Consider the following 22,175-nt stretch of genomic DNA (forward strand, 5'->3'; position numbering starts at 1 on the left):
GCCCCCCCATTGGTCGGCCGCGCCGCTTCCTGCCTCGCCGACTGGCGGAGCGCGGCCGGACGGCCCGCCCACCCCTCCAGCTTACTTCCGGCGCGCGGATGACGGAAGAGAGGCGCCGGGTGGTGGCGGCCGCTCCCCGCGCGGATTGGCTGATGGAGCCGGAGGGAGGGTGCCAGCAACACGAGTAACGCTGATTGGCTAGAGGCTGCCACCCGCCATCATTGCGCGCGACGATTGGCGGAGTGGAGAGGTGCCCTGAGGTGAGGGTGGGGGTGTGGAGGGAGCAAAATGGCGGCGGCCGCAGGGGCCGAGTGATGGCGGTGGTTGAGTGGTGCTGCGCCGGGTGCTGACGGGCTCCGGCTTCTGCCCGGCCGCCGGGCAGGGCCCGTCCCGCCTCACCCCGCCTGTCCGGGCCGGGCCCGCGGCCTCCGGTTCGCGCCCAGCCCAGCCGCTCCCCCCCCGCAGCCTCGGTCCCCCCCGAGCCGGTGTGAGCCGCTGAACCCCCGCGGTGTGAGGGCAGAGACTGTCGTGGCGCGCTGGGGTCGGTGCCGGGCTGTAGCCCAAGTCAAGGTGGAATAATGACTGTTGCCTGCTAATAGGTCTGGCCGCAGGAGCTTTCGTGCATTAATTAAATACTTATTTTCAAGGCATCTCTCTGAACTGGGGCGGTGAATATGCGGTAGCCTGGGGTGAATTCAGCCGGTGGGGCCGTTGGAGTGTCTCTCGCCTGGACCCTGCGAGGCCTGCGGTGATGGAGGCGCTGCCCGAGCTCTACGCCATCTTCCAGGGAGAGGTGTGTGGGGCTGCTGCTGGCGGCCGTCACCCTGCGAGATGTTACCGCCTGTGGCGTGCTTCTTTGTCTCCTTATTTTGTTGTTTCAGTCACCGTTTAGTTCAGCGGCAGTTTGGGCAACTGACGGTTCTGTAGCACGTATATACGCGGCTCTGTATATGTGTCTGTGTGTTTATGTACGTACATATAGATTTTCATGCATATACGTACAAGATGTTTACCTGAATAACGTAGGAGTGGTTGGCTGACCACATCTACTCCAGAGTTATTAAGCAGTGCTGTGCCTAACCTGCCCTGAAAGCTAAAACTGAAGGAAAGCAGGAGAACCGTGTAGGCTTTTTGTGCGTATTCTAAGCTGTGGTTTGAAAATGGGTGTCTTGTGAAGGGTTTTCCTTTAGTTGTTGTGTTGGTTTCTTCACAGGTTGCTACAGTGACAGAATATGGGGCATTTATAAAAATCCCAGGCTGCAGGAAACAAGGTTTGTTTCTCCTATTTTTGCTCAGACATGGTTTCATGTTGGTGTGTTTGAGCCAAGCAGTCGTCCTTGGAATTAAAGTCTTGCCACCTTTTAGAAAAAGCTCAGAAAAGGTTTTTTTCCTAAATTAGGAAGAAATTGAGGTTCTTGGAAAGTACTTCCGATATGTTTGCATGAATACCAAAAAGACTCAGGGAGCTTTTTGCTAGCTTCCAGATGTTTTACAGAATCATTTTAAGGTGTTGGACAGATTATAGAAACTTTCTACAGTTAGATAATTTGTCCAACTTCTTTTATGGCCAATATAAATTAAGCTGAAATAAAAAAATAAACCAGAAAAGCTGACTTAAAGCTCTGTTTATGTTTGTGGGAAACCTGCAAAGTCAAACAAACTCATTTTACTAAAGCAGCAGCTTACGGTGGATGTTCTGTCAAATGCTGGTAGGTCCACAAACAATGCTGCCTCCACTCCCCTCTTGAATTGTCCAGTCGCTGTAGTGCTAGTTCTAATAAAAGTTTTTGGACAGAAGCGTGGCTGCTGGAGGGAAGTCGCTTTGAGACACAAACAGGCCCTGAAACGTGATCTTGAACAGCGAGGTGTGTTTCCAGATTTATCCTTTCTTGTATCCCTTGTCCCCTCTGTAGCCCACATGTCATTCATGCAAATTAAAAATACAGTTTTGGGCCTGTGTGACCTTGCAAGCGCAGGAGATTGGGGCAGCCATGGTGTTTCATGCTTTTGACTTTGCCAGCAAAGTGTTGTGTTGCTGATGTGTGAAATGGGCTCTTTATTCTCCGGTGCTTGGGGTGGCCTCAGAGGACAGGCAAGATGGGAGAGGTGTTAGTGCCTGCTACAGTTTTCCATATGGGTGCCTGATACGTTGAGTATGAAGACACTGCTTTGGGGTCCTGCTTTTCTGAGTTAATTTGGAGCAGATCTTGGTGACTTTTTACGTGTTTGATTGATGCAACTAGTTGATTCTCACCTGCATAATGTACCGGAGGAAAGAAATGGTTAGTTTTGCTTAGGGGAACCGCTGAATATGTGCCCTGTCTCCCAGAGCAGTGGTCTCCAAATGTTTTTGATTGTGCACCCTCAGTTAACCCTATCGGCGGTTAATTTTTTGAGCACACACCCCCAAGATTTATTAATAAATTATACACGTGTACTACTGTACTAATGTTATGTACATTAGAAAACATACTCCAAAATAGAAGTCAAAACAGGATGAGCTAAAGATGAAATAAGTGCTGTTAATTTTTTTTATTTTATTTGTTACTGGTTAAAAAATTTTTTCTTCCCACACCCCAAAGGATTGTCTCACCTCCATCACACTTTGGAGACTGCTGTTCTAGAGGGCAAAACTGAGAAGTGGAGACTTGTCTTTATTTTTTCCCTTTCTTCTCTTCCAAAACCATGACCAGGCCTTGTCCATAAGACTCACATGTCCTCCTGCCGTGTGGATAAACCTTCAGAGATAGTAGATGTTGGAGACAAAGTATGGGTGAAGCTTATCGGAAAAGAGGTAATGTTAATTTTTGTTTCTTTAATGCTGCGGTGATAAAATATACTGCGAAAACACTGAGAACTTCTGTTCACAGAGGCTGTGTGTTCCTGTTGCTTTGTTGGGGTTTGGCAGGCTCTATTTTACAGATGGGTGAATTCTCTTTACCTCTAGATGTGGCTTTGGGCACATCGCTTCTGTGACTTGCAACAATGCAGGTCAGAAAAAGGGACTTTATAAAAGCTTTTGGCTTAAAAGTAACAAAACGCTTCCCTTTCTTCCCCTGCGCACCCCTTCGCAGCTTTTATCACCTTAACTGTGTGATTTGGTGGCTAAATGAGCAATTTGAAAGGATCCCAAGATAAGAGCTGATATAAACCCAGTTTGAGAGGCAGGAGGGAGTGTTCTTAGGGATTTTTGTTCATTTGTTTTCAAGGAAGTACCACTGTCAGTGATTTATGCCCAGACTTTTTGTTTGTTTGTTTTGAAGTAAGAACATTTTACATTCCCGCCACACCCCCCCCCCCCAATCTATGTTCCTTTTTCTCCTGCAGAAGATGTGACAATGGGTATATCATCTGTATTTAAAGATTACATGGAACAAAAACTAAAGACTTGTGCTTTGGTGAGCCATGGAAACAAAGCAAGCTGACGGTATTTTGTTGGGATCAAGGTGGAAGCATTCAGTTCAAAGTTGCACAGGATTTGGCCATAAATGCTTTGCTTTTTTTTTTTATTGGAAGAAGATAATCAGGTTGATGTACAAAACAAGGACTTAATTTTGTGTGGGATAAGGGAAATGGGTTGAGAAACTTGGTCTTATTTACACAATATAGAAAAACTATATGAAAGACTTCACAGATTTTCACAGATTTTTTTTTTTTTTTTAAGCCATCTGTGGTGTGCTTTTTTAACTTTTATTTTGTTTGTGTAAGTTTCTATTAAGCCACTGTTTTCTTTATCTGGAGCACAGCTGTTGGGCTTCTGGCTTCCTTGCTGTAGAGGCAAGGGGCAGAAGCATGTTGGAGAGGTGGACAGCAGAAGAGTTCATTGTTGGATTGCCTGCAAATAGCTGCATGGGTGTCATAAACAGACAAAACAGAAGTACCTTCAATAGCAGCATTGGTGAAAATGCAGACAGTTGCAAGAAAGGCTTAAAAAAACCCCAAAACCCCCAAATATACAACTTTTGCTCTTGCTTCTAAAGTAATGTGGCAATCAAGGACTTACTAGGATTCAGAAAAGAATAAGCCCCTAACAGAGATACTTAAAACATTTTTAGTCTCATAAGAGGATCAAAATAGGGAAATGGATATAAAGTTTTATTTTTCAGGATGCAAGTTGGCTAAAGTACTGGTCCAGAGGGAACTGTTTCGAGGGTGGATGATTTGAGAATTGTAGCAAAGCTTCCAAACATGCACTTTCTTCTACAGCTCTTGGCTTTGGTCATACTGAAAGCAGAATGTTAATCCGAGCAGACCTATAGTTTGAGCTTGTCATACTACTGAGATAGCTGCTTAACAGAAGCTATTTTATTAGCTAGAGTACTCTAAATGCAGCTACAAAATAATAGAACAAAAGCACTTTCACGTAGTATCCTTTGCAGTGCTGCTCTTTGCTAACCAACAGTTTTCTTCCTTCTCTATAGGCCTCCAGACACAGTGTATTAATTAACATCATTGTCATTTCTTTGTCTCGTTCCATCTCTTCCTCTTTCAGATGAAAGATGACAAACTGAAGCTTTCCCTCTCCATGAAGGTTGTTAACCAAGGCACAGGAAAAGACCTCGATCCAAACAATATTTCCCTTGAGTAGGTAAATCTACTGACCAGAATATAACAGATCAGGTTGCTACTGCCTGCTTTTCCCTGCCTTGCATTCCTGGCTTTCCTGCCATACTTATTCTCCCATCCTTTGGAGGGCGAGGCTGGCTCTCCCTGAGCCTCCCAGCGATGCACTGGCTGGAGGATTGACTGAAGGCATTCCCTTGGTTATGCAGCCTAGAGGCAGGCAGGAGCTGGAGGAGGCTGCAGGGAGCTCCAGCCTTTCACACCACGGCAGGATTTTCATTCCTGTGTTGTGATGGCAGTGTGCTTGTACTGGAAGGACTGATCATTCCAGCTGGGGATTTGTCTCATTTTCACATACCATGAAATCAAGTCTTAACTGCTTGGATGTTTCAGAGATTCTTTGTCTACCTTTTTTTGCAACATCTTTTGCAGGTCAAATAAAATTGCTTTATTTTCATACTGGGCAAGTATATTTATGTGTGTGTTCACACAGAAAATACAGATGTTAGTATAAAGGATGTAACTGCAGCTCCCTGCATTTGTCTGCTTTGTGCAGAGTGTGCTCAGTTAGTCTCAAAATTAGAAGATGACAGGTAAAATATGCTGTTAACAATGTGGTTTATTCTAATGAGCAGTTGGTCAGCTCTGTTCTTTGGTTTAGCTGATTAAGTGGCTCTTTTAGAGCAACATTTGAGAAAAACTTCTGTTTAGGTTGTGTCCATATAAATACACAGGGTTAAAGATGAAAGTGGATGAGAGTGGAAGAGGGGAAAATGGAACTGTCCTTCTCTTTCCAGTCAGGACGAGAGGAAAAAACGCACGTTCAGAGACTACACGAGTCAGAAGATCACGCTTGAAGCTGTCTTGAACACTGTGTGCAAGAAATGTGGTTGCAAAGGTATGTTTATGCAGGGCTGTCTTGTACTTTTGATGTAGCCTTGTTCTAACCAGGTGGTGACTTGTAGATAGGATTGTATCAACATCTGTCTCACAGTTGTGTATAAGGACTGGATTTGCTTCCAGGTGTCTCTTCTAGAGGAGAACTACGTTTTCAATCACTTGTTACAAAAAGGAAAGACTTAGCTGAACTCCTTTTATAAAGGTTTGTTTCTTAAAATCGTGTCCCTTTGAGCTTCCTGTAAAGAACCTTCCTACTGAGTGCAGGTAGAGTACAGGTACCCTTCTTGCAGTATTTGTGTTAATGTGTCTTATAGCTGAGGTCCTGTTTCAGTTTTGTGTTTTAAAAAATAAACATATGCCTTCACCAGATCATTTAATTCTGAAGAACAATCAGTGGAAATTACTGATCAGTTGTTGGGAACACAGTGTTAGCTTGTGAGCAGTGTCTTAGAGCTGAAAACAAGCATTTGGTTTTTTTTAACCTGGTGAAATTTTTGTGTTTTGCCTGGTTCAGCAATAGGAAGTTGGCTTATGTGATGGCTTTTCAGTAGCTTTTTGCAAGTGGCTGAGGCATAAAGTAGTCTTTTGTACATGGAGTTTTTGCTGTATCCTACTTGTCTTAGGTTATTTAGCCATAGAATAAATAGTTAAGCTGGAGTTAATGCTATTCTGCAGAAGGTTAATAATGAATATGGTTCTTTGTAGCGGTAGACAACTATCTTTAAAATGTTATTTTAAAGAACCCCCAAAACTTTAAACTGGATACTGTGTAATTTCAGTCTGCTTTTTAATGATGATGTCTACTCATAACAGGCAGGTAGATATTATCTATCTGCAGTTTCCACTACAACTCTTAGTGGGTCAACCATGATGTCTCCCCAGTAGAAAGGGTAGAACCAGAATGAGCTGATTTCCTCTATATTTGTGGCTTTGGTCTCATTTACCAGGTGCCTGTCATGCCAGCTTACTCCCTTTCCCATACACTTTTCCATGCTCTTTAAGCCCTTGCACAGACACGTTTCTGCCAATTGCCCTATTCAGACAAAAGTGTCTTAGTTTTTGCCTGACTACTCTTCCCAGAATGACCTGTGTTGCATTTGCTCCCCAGCTTGTTTAATTGGGGCACGTTAAACTATCTTAAATGCTAGGACAAAAAAATGTACAGCGTAGATTCTCTTATTGTGATTAATGATAGAAAGATAATTGGCAGCACTTCAGGTGTCTGAAATGCAGTTGTTTAAAAAAAAAGGGGGGGGGCGGGGCGCTGCTCCTTCAAACATTATTTTACAGGTCATTTTGCCAAGGAGTGTTTCATGCAGCCTGGAGGTACCAAATATAGCCTCATTCCAGAAGAGGAGGAAGAGGAGGTGGCAGCAGCAGGATATGAAAGAGATAAAAAGACCAGCATGGTTGATGAGCCTCCAAAAAAAAGGAAAAAGGTATGAAGCGCCCTACTGCTGACCTGGAAAAGTGAACCAGATAATTTGTTCTGTATAGTTATACCTGTGATTTACTATGGCAACATGGTTATGAGTAGCCAGTTCTGGGCTGAGAAAGTGGCTGAGTTTTGTGCATGTTCTATAGCAAAACAGGAATCTTCTCTGCAGACTTTTTAGTAATTCTTACGCTTTTTCCCTTTATTCTTGTTAAACTGTCTTTAAGATGGTTTTGTGCTATATAATGCACAGTCTTCCAAAGAGATTTCTTACAGTGAGAAAAGGATTTTTTTTTTTCCTTGGTCTTTGTGAGGCTCTATAGAAATTGCTTCAGTTTCCTTAATTTCTGATTCTTGCCAATAACCTTGTTTCTCCTCCCTTCTCACTGCTCTCGCCCTAACACCTTTCTTTAATCTGAACTAAATGCCCTGCTGCCTTGCTACAGCAGGTATCCTGACCCAGCCAGTGCGATGTGGACTGGGCTTATCTGCACATGCCAGGGGAAAATTGCTGGTTGTATTTGCACAGGGGGCATACTCCATTTCCAGGCTCTAAAGCAATTTTTGTCTATGTGAAAAATGTCAAGAAATAAGAGACCTTTTATGTCCAGTGTTTGAACTCTGGCTTCAGAGCATGCTGGCATAAAATGCAGCGGAGACGTGAATCCAAAACAGGAGTGTTCATTGGTTGGTCTCTTTATACAGCAATGAGTATTCCAGTTCCAGACTTCAGTACATAAACTGTTATATCAGCCCCTTCACAACTGGAGTCCAACTTCTAATGACACTTCCAAAGCCCCCTTTTTTCTTTTTTCTTCTTTTTTTCTTTCTCTTTCCAGCCCTGTGGCCTGTCTGTATCCCTCAACAGGAGCAACAGGCAGGAAAGGTGGTGGATTTCATTTTTACAAGAGAGGGACAAAGATGGTGTTAGCAATTGCATAGCGAGAACTGACTTCTGAGGGCTTAGTTCTTCCAGGCTCACTGTGGAGTTAAACCAGTACTGGTGCTAGTAGGAGAGACTGCAGATGCTGGCAACAGGCAACAGAGGAGTCTGTTTTGATGACAACACTCAGATCAGTCCAGAGTCACTGATGCTGGTAGCTGAAGTCTTGCTTCCAGTCATGTTTTTCACTGGTATTGTGGTTTCTGGCACTCTTAACGGTACACTCTTTGAGAGAGGAGTAGCTGGGGCTGTTTGTGGGATTGTAGGTGTTGACTACACTGGAGTAGAAGAGCCAGGTGTGTAGTGACTTTCCTTGTGTCAGCCACTGCCCTGTGGCATACCTGTTTCTGCCCTACAGTCAGTACAAAATGAAGTTAGCATTAATTTGATGCCTAATTTGCAGTTCTTGTTTGCTCTGTAGTGCTCTGGATAGCTGATCCAGTAGCAGGAATGGGATCTGTCTTCACTGTAGGTCCTGTTGCCTGGTTCCATCCCAAGATGTGCTTTGTTTTCCCACTACGTAGGCTCTTATTCAAGAATGTCTGCAGAGCGTCATTACGCTGCGATAGAAAATACACGTGGTCTTCTTTCTACTCTGATCTTGGAAGCACACGATTGAACAGAGTTGTCTCTCAGATCGCAGGCTAACTGCGACTCTGACCTTTCTGGACTCCAGACGTTGGGCTTCCCTCTTGCCATGGAGCAGTGTGTGAGCAGGCTGTTGGTAATACCTTAGCAGGGCTGGGTATTCTCCTGCCTTGGGTTCTCTTCCCTCTAGCAGTGGTGATGGTTTGTTTGGTAAAGGCTTGTGTAACTGTTACTTAAATGCTGCAGGGGGGAAAAATTACACTGAGGTGTGCAAATAACTCATTATCATATCAGTGTTCATCCACCAGGGTGGGAATTCCCTGTGGAGTCTTGCCCTGCTGAGACTACAGGAGATGTGGGTGACTGTCCTGAATTTGTTACTAATATTTGGGGGGGGTCTGTGGATTAACAGCCTTCCTTTAAATCTTGCTTGTTGCTTTGATCTTCCTCCCTTCTCAAGGAGGAGATCAAAAGTTTTCAGATGTTTTCCAGTGCTGGAAAATAAAGCTTTGAGCTTTTTGGAGGCAGGATGTGGGATCCTTGAAATGAATAGCTCCCTTGTTGTCTCGAGTGCCTGCTGTGATCTTGTCTGGGAGCCACCATATGCTTCCTTGCTTGCCTGAAGCCCCAGGGGGATTTACACAAAGTAGAAATAGCTCAATCTACCTAGTAGCAATTGCCTTGCTGACCCCATCCCATCCCATGCTTGTAATATAAATGTAGAGTTTATGTTTTTAAATGAATAGACAGAGAACTGCTATAACCAAGCATCTGTTTAGTGTCATAGCAATAGTATTAACCTTTTTGGTTGTTCATGATCAACATTTTCTGTCTCCTTGATCTGGTGCTTCCTTGCAGTTTCTGGGTGCTCTTTTCTCTCCCCAGAGATTACTCTCCTTACCGAGATACTCTGGGGTCCTCACCCCTTTTTTTCTTGGCTTGCCTTCCCAATGGTTCCTCAGTTCCTCACTTTTCTCCTGCCTGAGCCCCACAGCATTTACAGGATTAAGAGACAGCTGTAGGCTTCAGGTCTCTGCACTGGCATAGGTTTCTGCTGTGACTATGGGCACAAGTCTTTCTAGTGACAGATCACCCTGTTAGTATCCTTCATGAGAGCACTCTCCTGCATCGTGTAATCCCTGAGAAAATAAGTGACTTGAGGGAGAAGCGGAGATGCTGCTGTCGCAGTGCTGTGCGGAAGTACCGGGGAGCATCTGAGGAGTCGCTGACAGCTGTGCAGGCATGTGTCTGTGTCCCTTTCACTTTTACTCTTTGGGTCACAGGGTGAAGGAGCTCCTATGGGAACGCAGCAGCGTGCCTGTGCTGTGCTTGCGTGGGAGGGAGGCGTGCTGAGAAGAAATGAACCCTTCTGCTGCTGCTTTCTTCTCTGTCTTTCACAAGAAGATCTGCAGGTTGGACAGCAGGAGTAACCCCTTTAATTTAAATTTTACAAAAGCTTCCCATTGTCTCCTCAGACACATGGACTAACTTATCCCTGGGGTGGTTTTGTAATGGTCCTTGGAATTGCATAGTGAATGTGACCTGTGATGGCTTGTAGGCAGACTTTGCTGTTCTTTCTCCCATGTGTAAAAGATGTCCAGGCAATCTGCTTGCAGATGTTGTCTCCTCATATAAAAACCACACCTTCTTAATTGTTACCTGTTCAGTGACCTGTAGTTCATCAAGCCTTAGTCCATTCTCACCTGTAGCTGGTACTTGTTCTACTAGTTCTTACATGGCATTAGCTTGGGGCACAGCTCTTCACACACTATGCTGTTCTCTCACTGTCCTTCTCTGTGCTATTCTGAACTTTTCTGTATTTATTTAATGGCCATAGACTGGATTCTTCTCATCACATTAATTCTGTCTGGTCCTCAAACAAGGCATACAATAATACCTTTAGAGTTATGTAATTAATCTTGTTTGGAATTAAACTGAGTGGTGGAATTTTGCTTTTTTCTTTTTTTTTTTCTTTTTCTCTTGAAGAATAAAAAAAAAAAACCTAGAAAGATTACTGACACCTCTCTGGTGATGCAGGAAGGCATGTATCTGGAAATCCATTCTAATTTTTCACAAGGACAGACATAAAGTCTCTGAATGAGACCATAACTCCACAAAAAGGCCTGGTGAAAAATATTTATACTTCTTGGAGAATTCTGAACACTCCCCTCTTATCTCAAAATCAAATACCTTCAGAAAGAATGAATTGCTGTAACATTCTTAAAGCATGGCCTGAGGCAACTTACAAAAGACAGGAGAGAGCCTAGTGTGCTAATGTTGTCCCCCCTTAGTGCCAGCTATTTAAAAATAACTAGAGCAGTAGGAAAACCAGCGCTATCAGGCTCTAGTCCAGCCTGTTGCTCTTCTGCATGCCAGCTCCCAAGGAGGGTTTTGTAGAGGAAAGATATTGAGGCAAGTTTGTTCTGTTTTGGTAGAATTGTAATCTTTACATAAATTGGACAGGACATGCAAGGAACCGTAACGTGCAGGTCTTTGCACTTGTTGGCCCTCTCTGCATCTTTACACCGGGAGTCTGCTTGGGCAAAATCCACTCAAAATGTTTACACAAATGCAGTGTTTGCAGTTCTGGGGGAGTGCCTGGGTGTGCCTGAGAGCTGAGTTGAGTTTCATCCATCAGCAGCCATCGGTTTTGGAGACAGGTTTGCAGCTCAGGGTGTGGTAGGGCTTTGCTGCTGTTGCTGGAGGCAGAAACCCGGCCTTTGCTTTGGCACTGCCCTCTCCATAGGTAACCTAGAGAAATGCTCCTCTTTGTGCAATGGTGAGTTGACTAGTAACCAGCAGAGTGCTTGTCTCCCAGTACTGGGACACTGGAGTTTAAAGAAATCTGTGGTGTAATAGAAGGGTGCTGCTCATGCAGAATGATTTCACAGCAGCACTATCTCCTGCTACAGAAAACGTTAAGCTTTTCTGTTGCCGGCTTGCTCCCTGCAGTGTTTGCAGTCCAGCTTGTGCTTATATGCTGTGGTGCTTGCATTACTGCACTGAAAGTACTTTTTCTGTGTTAGTGTGAGCAGTTTGGCTGTTAGAAGCTCCAGAAAGGGGAGACTGAGGGGTTGGGTTTTTTTCAGCCAGCACAATGTCCACGTGTGTACTCTTATTTCCCCTGTAATCCTGAAGGAACGTGTGTGACATCCTGTTCTGTCTTCAGCCTTCACATGCTGAGAAAGTTTCCCAAGCTCTGGAATGATACTCTGTTAGTTGTTAAGGTCTTGTCAAACTTTCTCACCATGTGCACAGGCTGGAAAAGCTTGAGAAAATTCTCCTTGGTGCACCCCTTTCTCTAGAACATTTAACTCTTCACCGTCCGCCTCTTCTAAAGACTGTTACAATTTGCTTCTGCTCTTTGTCTGTGGGTAGGGGACTTTGTAGGGACTTTGGTATTGTCCCACAGAAAAATGTAGACACTCAAATTTTGGGTGACATCAATGATCATAGTGCTGTTGTGGAGCTACAAAAAACTGATACCTGCCAAGAGTGTGCTAGGTGTGGAGTGAACTCAGTGCTTTGTTCTCTTCCCTGGAGTCTCAGAGGACTCTTTGCTTGGTGTTAGCTCCAAGCAATGTGTCCTCTTTGCTCTTCCACTTCCCTAGAAGATTTCTGTTTCACATTGAAAAAGCTACTAGCTTCCTTCCTTTGTTGTCCCTAATTGATAGCCTGTATCTGGTGCTACGGCACATGATCCGTACTAAATTGATGTCTTTAGCTGGGCCTTTTGTGTCCCCACTCTTACGGGAGAGTATGTTGTTTTTAAATGAAGTGTAGACAGACTAGGCGTGTCTTCCTGTAAGCCAGTATATTAACCTTCATATGGAAACTGCACTTGACTGGAAGTGGCTGAAGCTAATGGAAGAAATGTCTTGTGGGGAGGAGGGGGGAGAACCTAGCCTTCTCTGTGCTCTCCGCATTGGGACACTTCTTTTTCCCCAAGCAATTTTAAGACCATTTGCACTTCAGGGGAGGATTGTGGGTGGCAGTGGAGGGCTACCAGGAGCCCTGTGCCTTCGCTGTTAATGCATACCTACATACAGCATGGGCTTGGCTTTAATGTGCTCGCCTGCCTTGGTGAGCTACCTGAGCACCTCCAAGCCTACAGCAGATGATGCAGAGTCGGGATGTAGAAGTCAGTTACTGCAGGGGATTTCCCCCGCACCCTTTGCCTCATTTTTTCATGCTGTTCTTAGCAGCTTCTTCTGGCTTTTGTTTTGAACTGATGAGTGCTGGTCTCTTAGCTTGGAGTCCTCTTGGTGAATATGCACATGCTGTTGTGTTGTGGGCTTCCTTCTCTGAAGCGAGTTTTCTTTACGTGAATGCTTCCAATCCATTTCCAGCCAGGGTTGTTCTTTTTCCCTGGGTGGGGTGGGTGTGTAACAGGCTTAAGGCAGCACCTGCGGGCATCTGAGGGAGGAGGGAGTATCTCATGCTGGATCTGCAAAACCGGTGTCAGCGCTGGGTTCAGACCTTTAGCCGCCATGGCCAGCCCTGTGCTGTGCCTGGTTGTGTTAGAGCAGGTGGAAATACTTGCCCACCCCAATCATTCTGATTTTGTACAGGTATCTCGTGTATCTGTGGCTGATTGCCACTGTTCCCTTCATCTAATCATGTGTTCATTTTCTTTCCCTTGGCTTAGCTTCTAGGGTGGCTGTGGATGTCTGCAGCAGCTGGCCAAGGAGGGTGGCCTCCCCAAGGACTTGTCCTGCTTGTAGTCCTGTGACTGGCTTAACCGTGCCCTTGGCCTTGCTGCTTCTTTCTGCTTCCTCATGAAATGAGTGCATGGCACTAAGAGTCCTGCCAAGGCAGGGGTGACTTACAGCAAACCTCTCCCAGGAAAACTCTGCAAGCCCAAGGGTGGCCTTGAGGTCATTGGGGACACTCTTGGCAGAGAAAATAAGCAGAGCTGTTGGCTTGAGGGCTCCCATTACACTCCCTTGTGTAGTGGAATGTCAAACATGTTTGTGTGTTATGTTTGGGACTGTCACTTGACCGCTGTCTGTCTCCCATTGTGCTGCTCCCCAAAGCCTGCGCACAGCCGTGCTCTGAACAAGCCATCATTCAACCTCTTTCAAGTAGAGACGGGGGGGGGGGGAAACATAGCTTTTTTTTTTTGTCTGGCTTACTGACACTCCTTTTCCTGGTCTAGTGATGCCTTGAAGTGAATGCCCTGGGCTTCTCCCACTCATTCGTGCAGGCTCAGCAGACTCATTACCACTGCTAACAGAGAGCTCAGCCCTTCGGAGGTGGTGGTCAGCATGGGAGGCAGTGCCATGGCTCCTTGCTAATGCTCTGCTTCAAGAGCTCCCTTTGACCCCAGCTGCAATGCTGCTGTGGCGTCTCAGCTGCAGGGCATGTTTTTACAAACCCAGGATGACACCAGTCTACAGGAGGTGCATCCAGTAAAGATAAAGTATGTGCAGGGGGAAAGGAGTTGGGCTATGCTAGGGGTTAAAAGCTCATCTAATGCAGCTAGCAGTAGCATCTGTATCACTGGCACCTGGCTGCATAGTTAAATTATGGAAGAGAATAGGATGCTGGTTTGCAGCAAGTTTGGGGAAGATGGTGCCCAGTCTTACGGGTGCACCAGTTCCAGAGCAATGAGCACATGTGGATCACCCAGGAAGGTGCAGCTTGCTTTAAGCAAAAAAGCTGGTATGTGGCTTAGTTAAAGCAGCAAGCTTTGCTTGCTGGGTTGCATTCCTCACTGGTGTTGTCCAAGCCTATCACAGGCAATCGCATGGGCTTGGGTTGCCTTGCTGGTCCATCTCTGCTTCGTGAAACCTTTTGCTTCTTTCGCTGCGTCTTCTGTATGTCTTTGAATAGAAGGAAAATTCACGATAGCCATTTTCACAGGAAAGTCTCTCTTTGATGTTGATGGGACCATGGATGAGATCAGTGGATCCTCCTTGGAGGCCAGTGTTGCTGGGCTTGGACGGAAAGCTGGAACCCTTCCTGGTCTTAGCAATCTGGAAGTGCTTTATATTAAGCATGTGCCAAATACTAAAATTACTTTATTTTATGGGCACTCTTACCTACATGCTGCTTTCCTTTACTTCCCAGAACCAAGGGGTGATAGACAAAATGCCTCATTTTTGCAGGACAATAATTTCTTTTTCAAAGCATCTTCCTAAAATATGCCTGAAAAAAAATCTTCCATCTTATTCCAAGAGTTGGTCTATGTTATCACTTTACGGGTATTCAGAGGATTAGAAAGGTGAGTCGTGCTGGGATCAGAGCTGGATGCTTGTTTATTTGTGCACAAAAGCTGACCATGCTGGCTGACACTTTCTGAGCCATTTGTTTTCTGGGCACCCGGACCACTCGGGTTGGCGCTGGCTGCCCAGCCTGCCTCCAACGCTGGCCTGCTCTGGCTGAAGAGCAGTGGTTTACTGAGCTGTTAGGCTCCCTGGCTCTCAGAGGTCACGTCTGGCTCCTGAGAGCTGCGGTCAGCATTTCTCCTCCTGCTCCTTGCTGGAAGGGGATGAAGCAATGGGCAGAGCGGGGCTAGCAGCTGGGCTGTGTGCACTGCCAGCGCAGGCGGATCAGATCCTCTCCCCAGTACCATTTTCTAATTAAATATATACAAATTGCTGTACTGCATCATTAAATAGTCTTTATCTGTTTTGGGATGCTCTGCCTTATGCGATTCCAGTGGAAGGTATACTGCGGTATTGATCTCAGAGTAATCTCTACTTGGTAGTTAGTCACATGCCTCAAAATGGAGGGTTTAGATCCATTTCAAAGTTCCTGATGAGCTTTATTCCAGCACCAGCTGTTCTTATTCTGCATCTTGAGCTCTGTGTAGTTTTTGCTTCAGGGCTTTGCAGAAATACAGCTGGGGGGACTCAGTGCTGCCCCCGGACTCTGCCTGTGTGCAGGGGCGGGGAGGGGGGGAAGCTGCAAGAGCAGGAGGGTGTGCAATCTGCTTGGAGATTGTGCAAAGAGTTGCTGCTTGCAAAAGGGCACTTTCCTCATCCCTGCTCCCCTCCAGGGAGGGCTGCAAGAAACTCTGACTGGCATTTCTTGGGCTTGGGCTTTCCTGCAAGGAGAAGGGCGTGTTGTCGTGGGTGCTTCAGCACATCAGTGCTCATTTCCTGGCAGTCTGTGGGCTGATGATGATGTGGGGATGCAGAGATGGTGCTCATGTCCAGCTGGTTATTTTAGAAACCCATTTTGTTGGCAAAAAGACTTCATCCTGCCAACTTTTATTAATAAAGAATAGCCTTAAATAATGGCGTAAGCTCTGAGTGTGAAGGGATGGCAAGGATGCTTGTGATTCTACTAACAGTTTTCAGACTTGGATTTACATTTTGATGTCCCGCCTCTGCTCTGACAGCTGCTGTACTCTGCCTGGTGCAGCTGTGGACTGACAGTGGTGGTTAAATCCTGACTCACTGGGGCAGAAGCTGTGTGCACTTTCCGTGTAGGAACAGGCTTGCCCCTGTCACAGCTTGCAAGGCACTCATTACAGAAAGTGTCTCGCTGCCCTGGTAAGCACAAGTGACAGTTTTCCCATATGCAAGGCTTTTTATTTGTTTTCCTTCATTTGCTAGGAGAAGAAGAAGAAAAAGAAGCACAAGAATAAGCAGTCCTCTGAGTCAGACTCGGACAGCTCGGACTCGGACAGTGATGGGGCTCAGCCAGCCAGCAAAAGGACCAAGCATTCGGGGAAGCCCAGCAAGGCTCAGAAGAAGAAGAAGAAAAAGAAGCATAAGAAGCAGCCCCGGGATTGAGCAGGCAGGCAGGCAGGGGTACTGGCATTGTGAGTCCCTGGTGCACACCATGAGGAGCGAGCAGAACTGAATCAGCGCACCCCTTGCTCCAGAGACAAGGAGTTTCCTTCTCCTAAAAGTAATGTTCAGTGTGCGGTGTTACAGGTGTTGACTTTGATACAAGTTGTCCTCTGTTACTTTAGGCACCAGCTGCCTTTTTCTCCCACCAGTAGGCACTCCTGCCAAAATAGGCTAATTGCACTCCTTCGTCAGCACCTCTCCCATCCTGTAGCCTCATCGCTTCCCTGGGTAAGCTGCCAGCGCTCGGCAGCTCCCCTGGACAGTGTGGCCAGCTGCACCGAGCCTGCATGACATCAGCCCCCATCCAGTTGCCTGTAAAAGGTGGAGCTGCGCAGCCGTGCTTTCCCTGTCCCGGCATCGTGCTCAGGGACAGAGGTGGTTGTTGCTGGGACCTGTGTGGGGCTATGTCCTCCCAGCCGGTAACAGTGTGGAGCTGCTTGGCTTTGGTCTGCAAACCTTCCCCCAGCCTCACTCATTTCATATGCAAACATTGGGAGTGAAAAAGTAAGAAGCAAATGGGGGAGTAGAGGTATTTTAAGTAAACATTAACTGTGGTGTGTTTGCCGCCTTGCAAAGTGATGAAAAATAAATCTCTCCAATCTCCAGTTGTACTTTGTACTGGGTCTTTTCTTTTCTATGTTCCATGCTTCACCTTGGGCAGTGAAAAAATAGGGCTAGCTTTGTGGGAGGGGATGAGACCTGCATTAAAGGGTTTTTTTGAAAGTCCTGGCTGCTTTCAGAGCTTCCCCAGGGTGGGAAGGGGGTGTGTGATGACGTGACCCCTACGAGAAGCCTGGTGCCTTCTTGTAAGGAGCAACTGGACCATAAATCTTGTAACTGGAGCTGAAGGTCAGGGGGGAAGGGATGACAGAGGGCTGAACTGTCCTGCACTGGGTCTGTGGTTGCTCCAGGCTGCGGTGACAGCAGAGGAAGTCTGCCAGGAGCAGCTTGTCCCTGCTGGGCAGATGTGTCAAACGGGGAGCTGAGTTGCTCCTGGTGTCTACAGGGAAGTGAGAGTTGGGCTGGCGATTGCCTCTTAGCATAGCAGGAGGAGGACTCGGGGTCAGTGGAGGCAGCCTGCCCCTTTTCCCTGTGCTTTGTCCTTTCAGCACTCCTCACCCCAGTTCCCCATGGCTGAGTCCCCCCTTTTGGACCGGTTTCCTTCCCAAACCCAGACACAAGTGCTCATGACCTTGATTCCTGGCCCGGGCACTGCTGGGTGTGCACCATCAGCTGATGCTTTGGCAGAGAGTGAGTGCCTGCCTGCACTGGTGGTGGAAAGGTCGCTCTCGCTGGGATGGAGAGTGTCTGGATCCTGGATGATTGATGGCAGAGCTGCAGTGGGAGTAAACTAATATTCCCCCCTGAAAAGCACATTTCTAACTACAAGGACCTCTCTGATTTCCACAACTCAAAGAACTGGCTGAGACTGGCTACTGGGATCACTGGTCATTTAACCCCATTGCTGCCAGGGTGTCTGGGCTGGATTTAAGCCCCGTGTTCTTCCCCGTAGCCTGGCTGAGACTGGTGTGGTTCAATGCTGTGGGTGAGCATGTGCTAGAAAAGCCTTTTTCCAAGTAAACTGATCACAGAGCTGTAACAAGATGGCCTTTATTATTTTTCCATGTGGATTTTCCCATTATTAAAAAAAAACCCAAACCATGAAACCACCACCCAAGCCCCAAGCAGCCCCACGAGGTGATGGGGACGGGGCAGCCGGCGGCCCCAGCGGGTGCAGTGGGCTCCAAGACTATGGCAAACCGTGCCTGGCACGGGGCAAGGACGGGGGCGAATGCAGGACCGGGTGACAGGTGAGAGAGGTGGGGAGGGTGTCTATGTCGCCTTCTCGTAGGTGCGGGTGGAGACGACGTTGCCCATGGTGAGAGTCTGGTGGCAGAAACGGTGGTGGGGAGGTTAGTTGTGCCGAGCCGGTGCAGCTCCCGGCTTGCCCTGTGCCAGGCTGAACCCCTCCGATTTAAAACCATCTCTCTTTCCTTACCAGAATTAATTTCCCATCCTTCAGCTCCCGGACCAGCGATGTCTCCTTCCCATCCCACTTCTGCACGTGGACGAGTTTGCCTCCATCCAGCGTGACCTTGGACTGCAGGGAGAGAGCAAGACCTGCTGTTACCCTCTTCCCTGGGGTTTTTTGGCTCCTGGGGGCTTTGTCCCTTGGAGGGGACGATGCTGGGTGTCCTTGTGCTCACCCAGGAGCCCCGTGGGGCTCAGGGACAGGTTGCGGGTGCCACCGTTGGGATGCCCATCTGGCAGCATCCCTCCTGACTTTGTCAGCTCGGTTCGGCACAGGCCACATCCTGCTCTGTCTGCTGGCTGGGTCACGGCCTCGGCTGCCCCCCCGGTAACCCCGCTGTGGGCACCGTCACGGTTACCCTGCCCTCCCTGACCCAGGGCCAGCACAGGGAGCCCTGCCCAGGGCCACATCCTGCTCTGGGGCTGCCGGGACCTGATCCTGGCCACTCCCAAGCGTGGCTCACTGCCTCCGGTGCTGGAGGGATCAAAGAGGTGGGGCAGGTATCAGTGCTTTGAACCGGAGGGCCTGGCAAGGGTTTTTGGAGGGGCTGATCCAGCAAACACGCCTCTGCTTGCCGGGGCCGCTGTTTGCACAGCCGTTGCTGTTGACTCTGCCCCAGAAGCCTGGCCCTTGCCAAGGTTAGTGTGACAGCCGGCTGGGCGCAGCCGCGGGGCAGCACGGTGCGGGGTTGTGCCAGGACAGGCAGCGGCACCGGCTGCCCGACCCCATTTCTGCCCCGTGCCCCCCACCCAGCTCCTCCAGAGCCGGGTGCTGCCTTTCAGGTGCTCCCCATAGCCCAGGTCCCCACAAGGTTTGGGTGCCCCCCATGGCTCGGGGTCCCCCCGCCCCAGAGCTCAGGTCTCCCCATAGCTGGGTTGTACCCACTGCTCAGGTGCCCCAATAGCTTGGGTCCCCCACAGCCAGGGTCCCCCACAGCCAGGGTCTCTACACACCTTGGGTCTCCCCACAACTCAGCTCCCTGCACAGCTCGGGTGCCCCACAGCCCTGGACCCCCCTCATCCTGGGTGCCCCATCACTCGGCGCACCCCACAGCGTGGCAGACCCCACCTGCCCCATCCCGCGCAGCCCCATGGCTCAGCCCCAGCCGTCCTGGCCCCCGCTGCCCTGTCGCGTGCCCTCTGGCCACCGGCCGAGGGGCGTCTGAAGGGCACGTCCCTGGGCTGCGGGCAGGAGCTCGCGGCAGGTCACACGTCTCGAACATAGCTTCCACCAGCTCCGGCAGGTCAGAGTGGCGGCAGTGCTGCAGGCAGGGATGTGCTGCCCTGTATCTGCCCGGCACTACTGCCTTGCTCGCTCTTGTCCCCTTTCAGCCTGTCCTCACTTTGTGCCCAGCCCTTGCACTTGCTGCATTGGGGTCAGGAAGGGGTTTTGTGTCCAATGAGCCCCAAGGTCCCCTCCCTGAAGTGCCCCCGGGGCTGGGTGGGGGGCACGGGGCTGCCCGCTGCTCCATCCACAGCAGCTGGGAAACTAGGAAAAAGTAGGGGCTCGATCAGTCCTGCAAGGGAAGATGTCTGTGCAGGATGGGAGAGGCCATGAAAGAAGCTCTGACCTGTCTTGAGGTGTTTTTTTTCCTTGCTTTTACAGGGAGGAACAGCCTGACCCGGGAGGCGTTGGCCTCCTCAGAGACCCCTGGGGAGGCATCAGCCCCTAGGGAGGCATGGGCCAGGCAGGATTGCCCAGCTGCTCCATCCCTGCCTGCAGAGCTGCCTGCTTTGTAGGCCAAGCCAAGAGAGGGCTCAACAAAGAGGTCTTGTGCCCTTCTCCCCCCCTGCCGGAGTGGGGACAACACTTGCTGCCACCCCACCACGTCCCCTTGCCTCCTCTTGAGCAAGCCCCTGGGCGGGCAGCTGGCATTTGCAAGCCTGGCTCTTGCACAACCTTCCCGGCAGCTCCAGGGCCCCGTGCTGCTCCCCGGGGGAAAACCCCGCTGCAAAATGGGGTGAGGTGGGGGCCCTTGGCTGGGTGAGACTGGGCTTGAACACCAGCTCCAGCAGGCAAAGTGGTTTTACCCTTCCAAAGGCAAAAAGGATGGAGCCCCAGAGCCAAGAGCTGATGGCCAGATTCAGTAGAGCCCACAGACCCTTTTTTGGGGGTCTGACACGATGGGGACGGGGGCTGGGGGCTCACCTTGACGTGTCTGTCGTCCGCCGTGGTCTCGTCAAACTCCTCGCCCAGCTTGAAGCTGATCTCTGTGTTCTTGAAGGTGCTTTGGGTCTTCACTGTGATCTTGTCGCCCGCCACCTCGATGATGGTGGTGGGTTTGGTGAGGCTGGCCACCTGCCGGGTGGCGAAGCCCACCCCTGTGGGGTGCAAGGTGGGGGAGAGCTGAGGGTGCGTGGAGGGGCAGGATGCGGCTGTCAGCCTCTGGTCCCCACTGGCATCACCCCAGAGCTCTTCCTTCCTGTGACAGTGGGGGGTGAACCCCAAAACTGCTCACCACTTGTGGTCCTGGGGGGCTTTATGTGTGCCCACTGCGCCTGGGGGGGCTCCAGGGCAGGAGCGGGGAGGGGGGGGGCTGGGAACGCTTCCATTGCTTGGGGATGGATCCTGCACCAGCACCCACCAGCTCCAGGGCTGGGCAGGGTGGGGGGGCACTGGTGTCACCCCCCACTCCGCCTGGACCGCTCGTGGGTGGGGACCAACCCTGCCCAGAAGCAAGGCAGGGGCTGGGGCTGGGGGATGGGGAGCTCCGGGGCTGGGGCGGGGGGAAGGCTGAAAGGGTCCTGGGCGGCTCCCTGCACCCCGGTGGGGGCATCCCCTCCCTCTGCCGAAGGCTGTCCCCCGGGTGGGGGGGCAAGGGAAGGATGAGACCCCCCTTACCCCGCCCAAGCCCCCAGGCATAAAGCCCCAGAGCCCCCCATAAACCACCCTGCCCAGGCAGCAGCGACCCCCCCACCGCCTGCAGCCACCCCCAGCCAGACCCCCGTGTGCAGGGGGCTCGGCCAGGCAAATTGGGGGGTGGGGGAGGTGGTAGAAAAAAAAGGGGGTGATGTCGTGAATCCAGCCCCCCCCCCGCACACCGCCCCACTCACCCAACGCCTTCATGTACTCATCGAAATTGGCCGTATCCACCAGCTTCCAGGTGCCCAGGAAGGCGTCAACCATGGCGAGGGGGTGCAGGGGAGGGGGACACACACACAGAGCCACACGCGTGTATGGGGGTCCCGGGGGTCCGGCTGGCTGTGAGCGTGGCACTGCACCGCCCAGCTCGCAGCTGCCTGCCGGCCTCGCAGCCGCCTTAAATAATGTCCTCATCACATGATTGGAAAGAGCACAACCGCACTCCAGAAATACTCCCCGGCAGCGCTGCCAGCGGCCACCTCAGCCCGTCATCTGTCACTGGCCACCAACCTCTGCCGAGATCCCCTGGTCGCGGAGGGTCAGGTTGGGTTGGGTCAAAGATGGGGAGACCAGAGTGGGTCAATTGTGTCACGAGTTGTGTACGGTCTCTGCACTGGTGGTGCGGGGTGGTCAAAGGGCATGGGATGTGGGGAAACTGAGGCAGAGCAGAGCTGGGCAAAGCAGGTGTGTGCCCACCCCATGGCTGCCCCAAGGCGGGGAGGGGTGGGTGCGGGGGTGGGTGCTGCCTGTGGTCTGTGGGTGGTGGGGCATGGTCAGGACATGGGGACACCAGCAATGGCAGTGTCCTTCAGGATAATGTGTGCTGGGGACAGGGAAGCTGAGCTGGGGAAACTGAGGCACAAGGAACAGCAAGTACTGGGGAGGTCGGGGTGGGGTGGGGTGTGTGTGTCAGGCATCCAGGGGAGTCTGGGGACACATGTGACCCCCACCTCTGCTCCGTGTGTGTGGGGACAAGTGTGACCCTGTCCCTGCCCTGTGTGTGTGGAGACTCTGGGGACACGTGTGCCCCAGGGATGCTCTGTGTGG

General features: G+C 49.9%; 2 protein-coding genes across 3 annotated transcripts; one reads left to right on the top strand and one right to left on the bottom strand.

Annotated features, from left to right (window-relative positions):
• The first annotated feature begins 652 nt into the window (after nt 1-652).
• Nucleotides 653-16,820, top strand: ZCCHC17 (zinc finger, CCHC domain containing 17). Of its 2 annotated transcripts, XM_010576244.1 has the most exons (7): nt 653-793; nt 1,214-1,271; nt 2,694-2,794; nt 4,493-4,584; nt 5,361-5,461; nt 6,754-6,902; nt 15,995-16,820. In XM_010576244.1, exons 1-7 carry the CDS (start codon nt 752-754, stop codon nt 16,172-16,174), a joined length of 723 nt encoding a protein of 240 aa, XP_010574546.1. In that variant the 5' UTR covers nt 653-751; the 3' UTR covers nt 16,175-16,820. The 2 variants fall into 2 exon arrangements, with proteins under 2 accessions (XP_010574546.1, XP_010574547.1); XM_010576245.1 differs by lacking the exon at nt 6,754-6,902 and having other exon boundaries at nt 15,995-16,109.
• A 1,150-nt stretch (nt 16,821-17,970) lies between these two features.
• FABP3 (fatty acid binding protein 3, muscle and heart (mammary-derived growth inhibitor)) lies at nt 17,971-21,502 on the bottom strand. Its single transcript, XM_010576246.1, has 4 exons — nt 21,320-21,502; nt 20,415-20,587; nt 18,234-18,335; nt 17,971-18,121 (listed from the first exon to the last, which is right to left on the bottom strand). The coding sequence occupies exons 1-4, from the start codon at nt 21,390-21,392 to the stop codon at nt 18,068-18,070; spliced, it is 402 nt and encodes a 133-aa protein (XP_010574548.1). The 5' UTR covers nt 21,393-21,502; the 3' UTR covers nt 17,971-18,067.
• Between the last annotated feature and the right edge of the window lie 673 nt (nt 21,503-22,175).

Source organism: Haliaeetus leucocephalus, unplaced genomic scaffold (genome assembly GCF_000737465.1).
Source record: "Haliaeetus leucocephalus isolate CR32 unplaced genomic scaffold, Haliaeetus_leucocephalus-4.0 Scaffold517, whole genome shotgun sequence".
Classification (NCBI taxonomy): Eukaryota; Metazoa; Chordata; class Aves; order Accipitriformes; family Accipitridae; genus Haliaeetus; species Haliaeetus leucocephalus.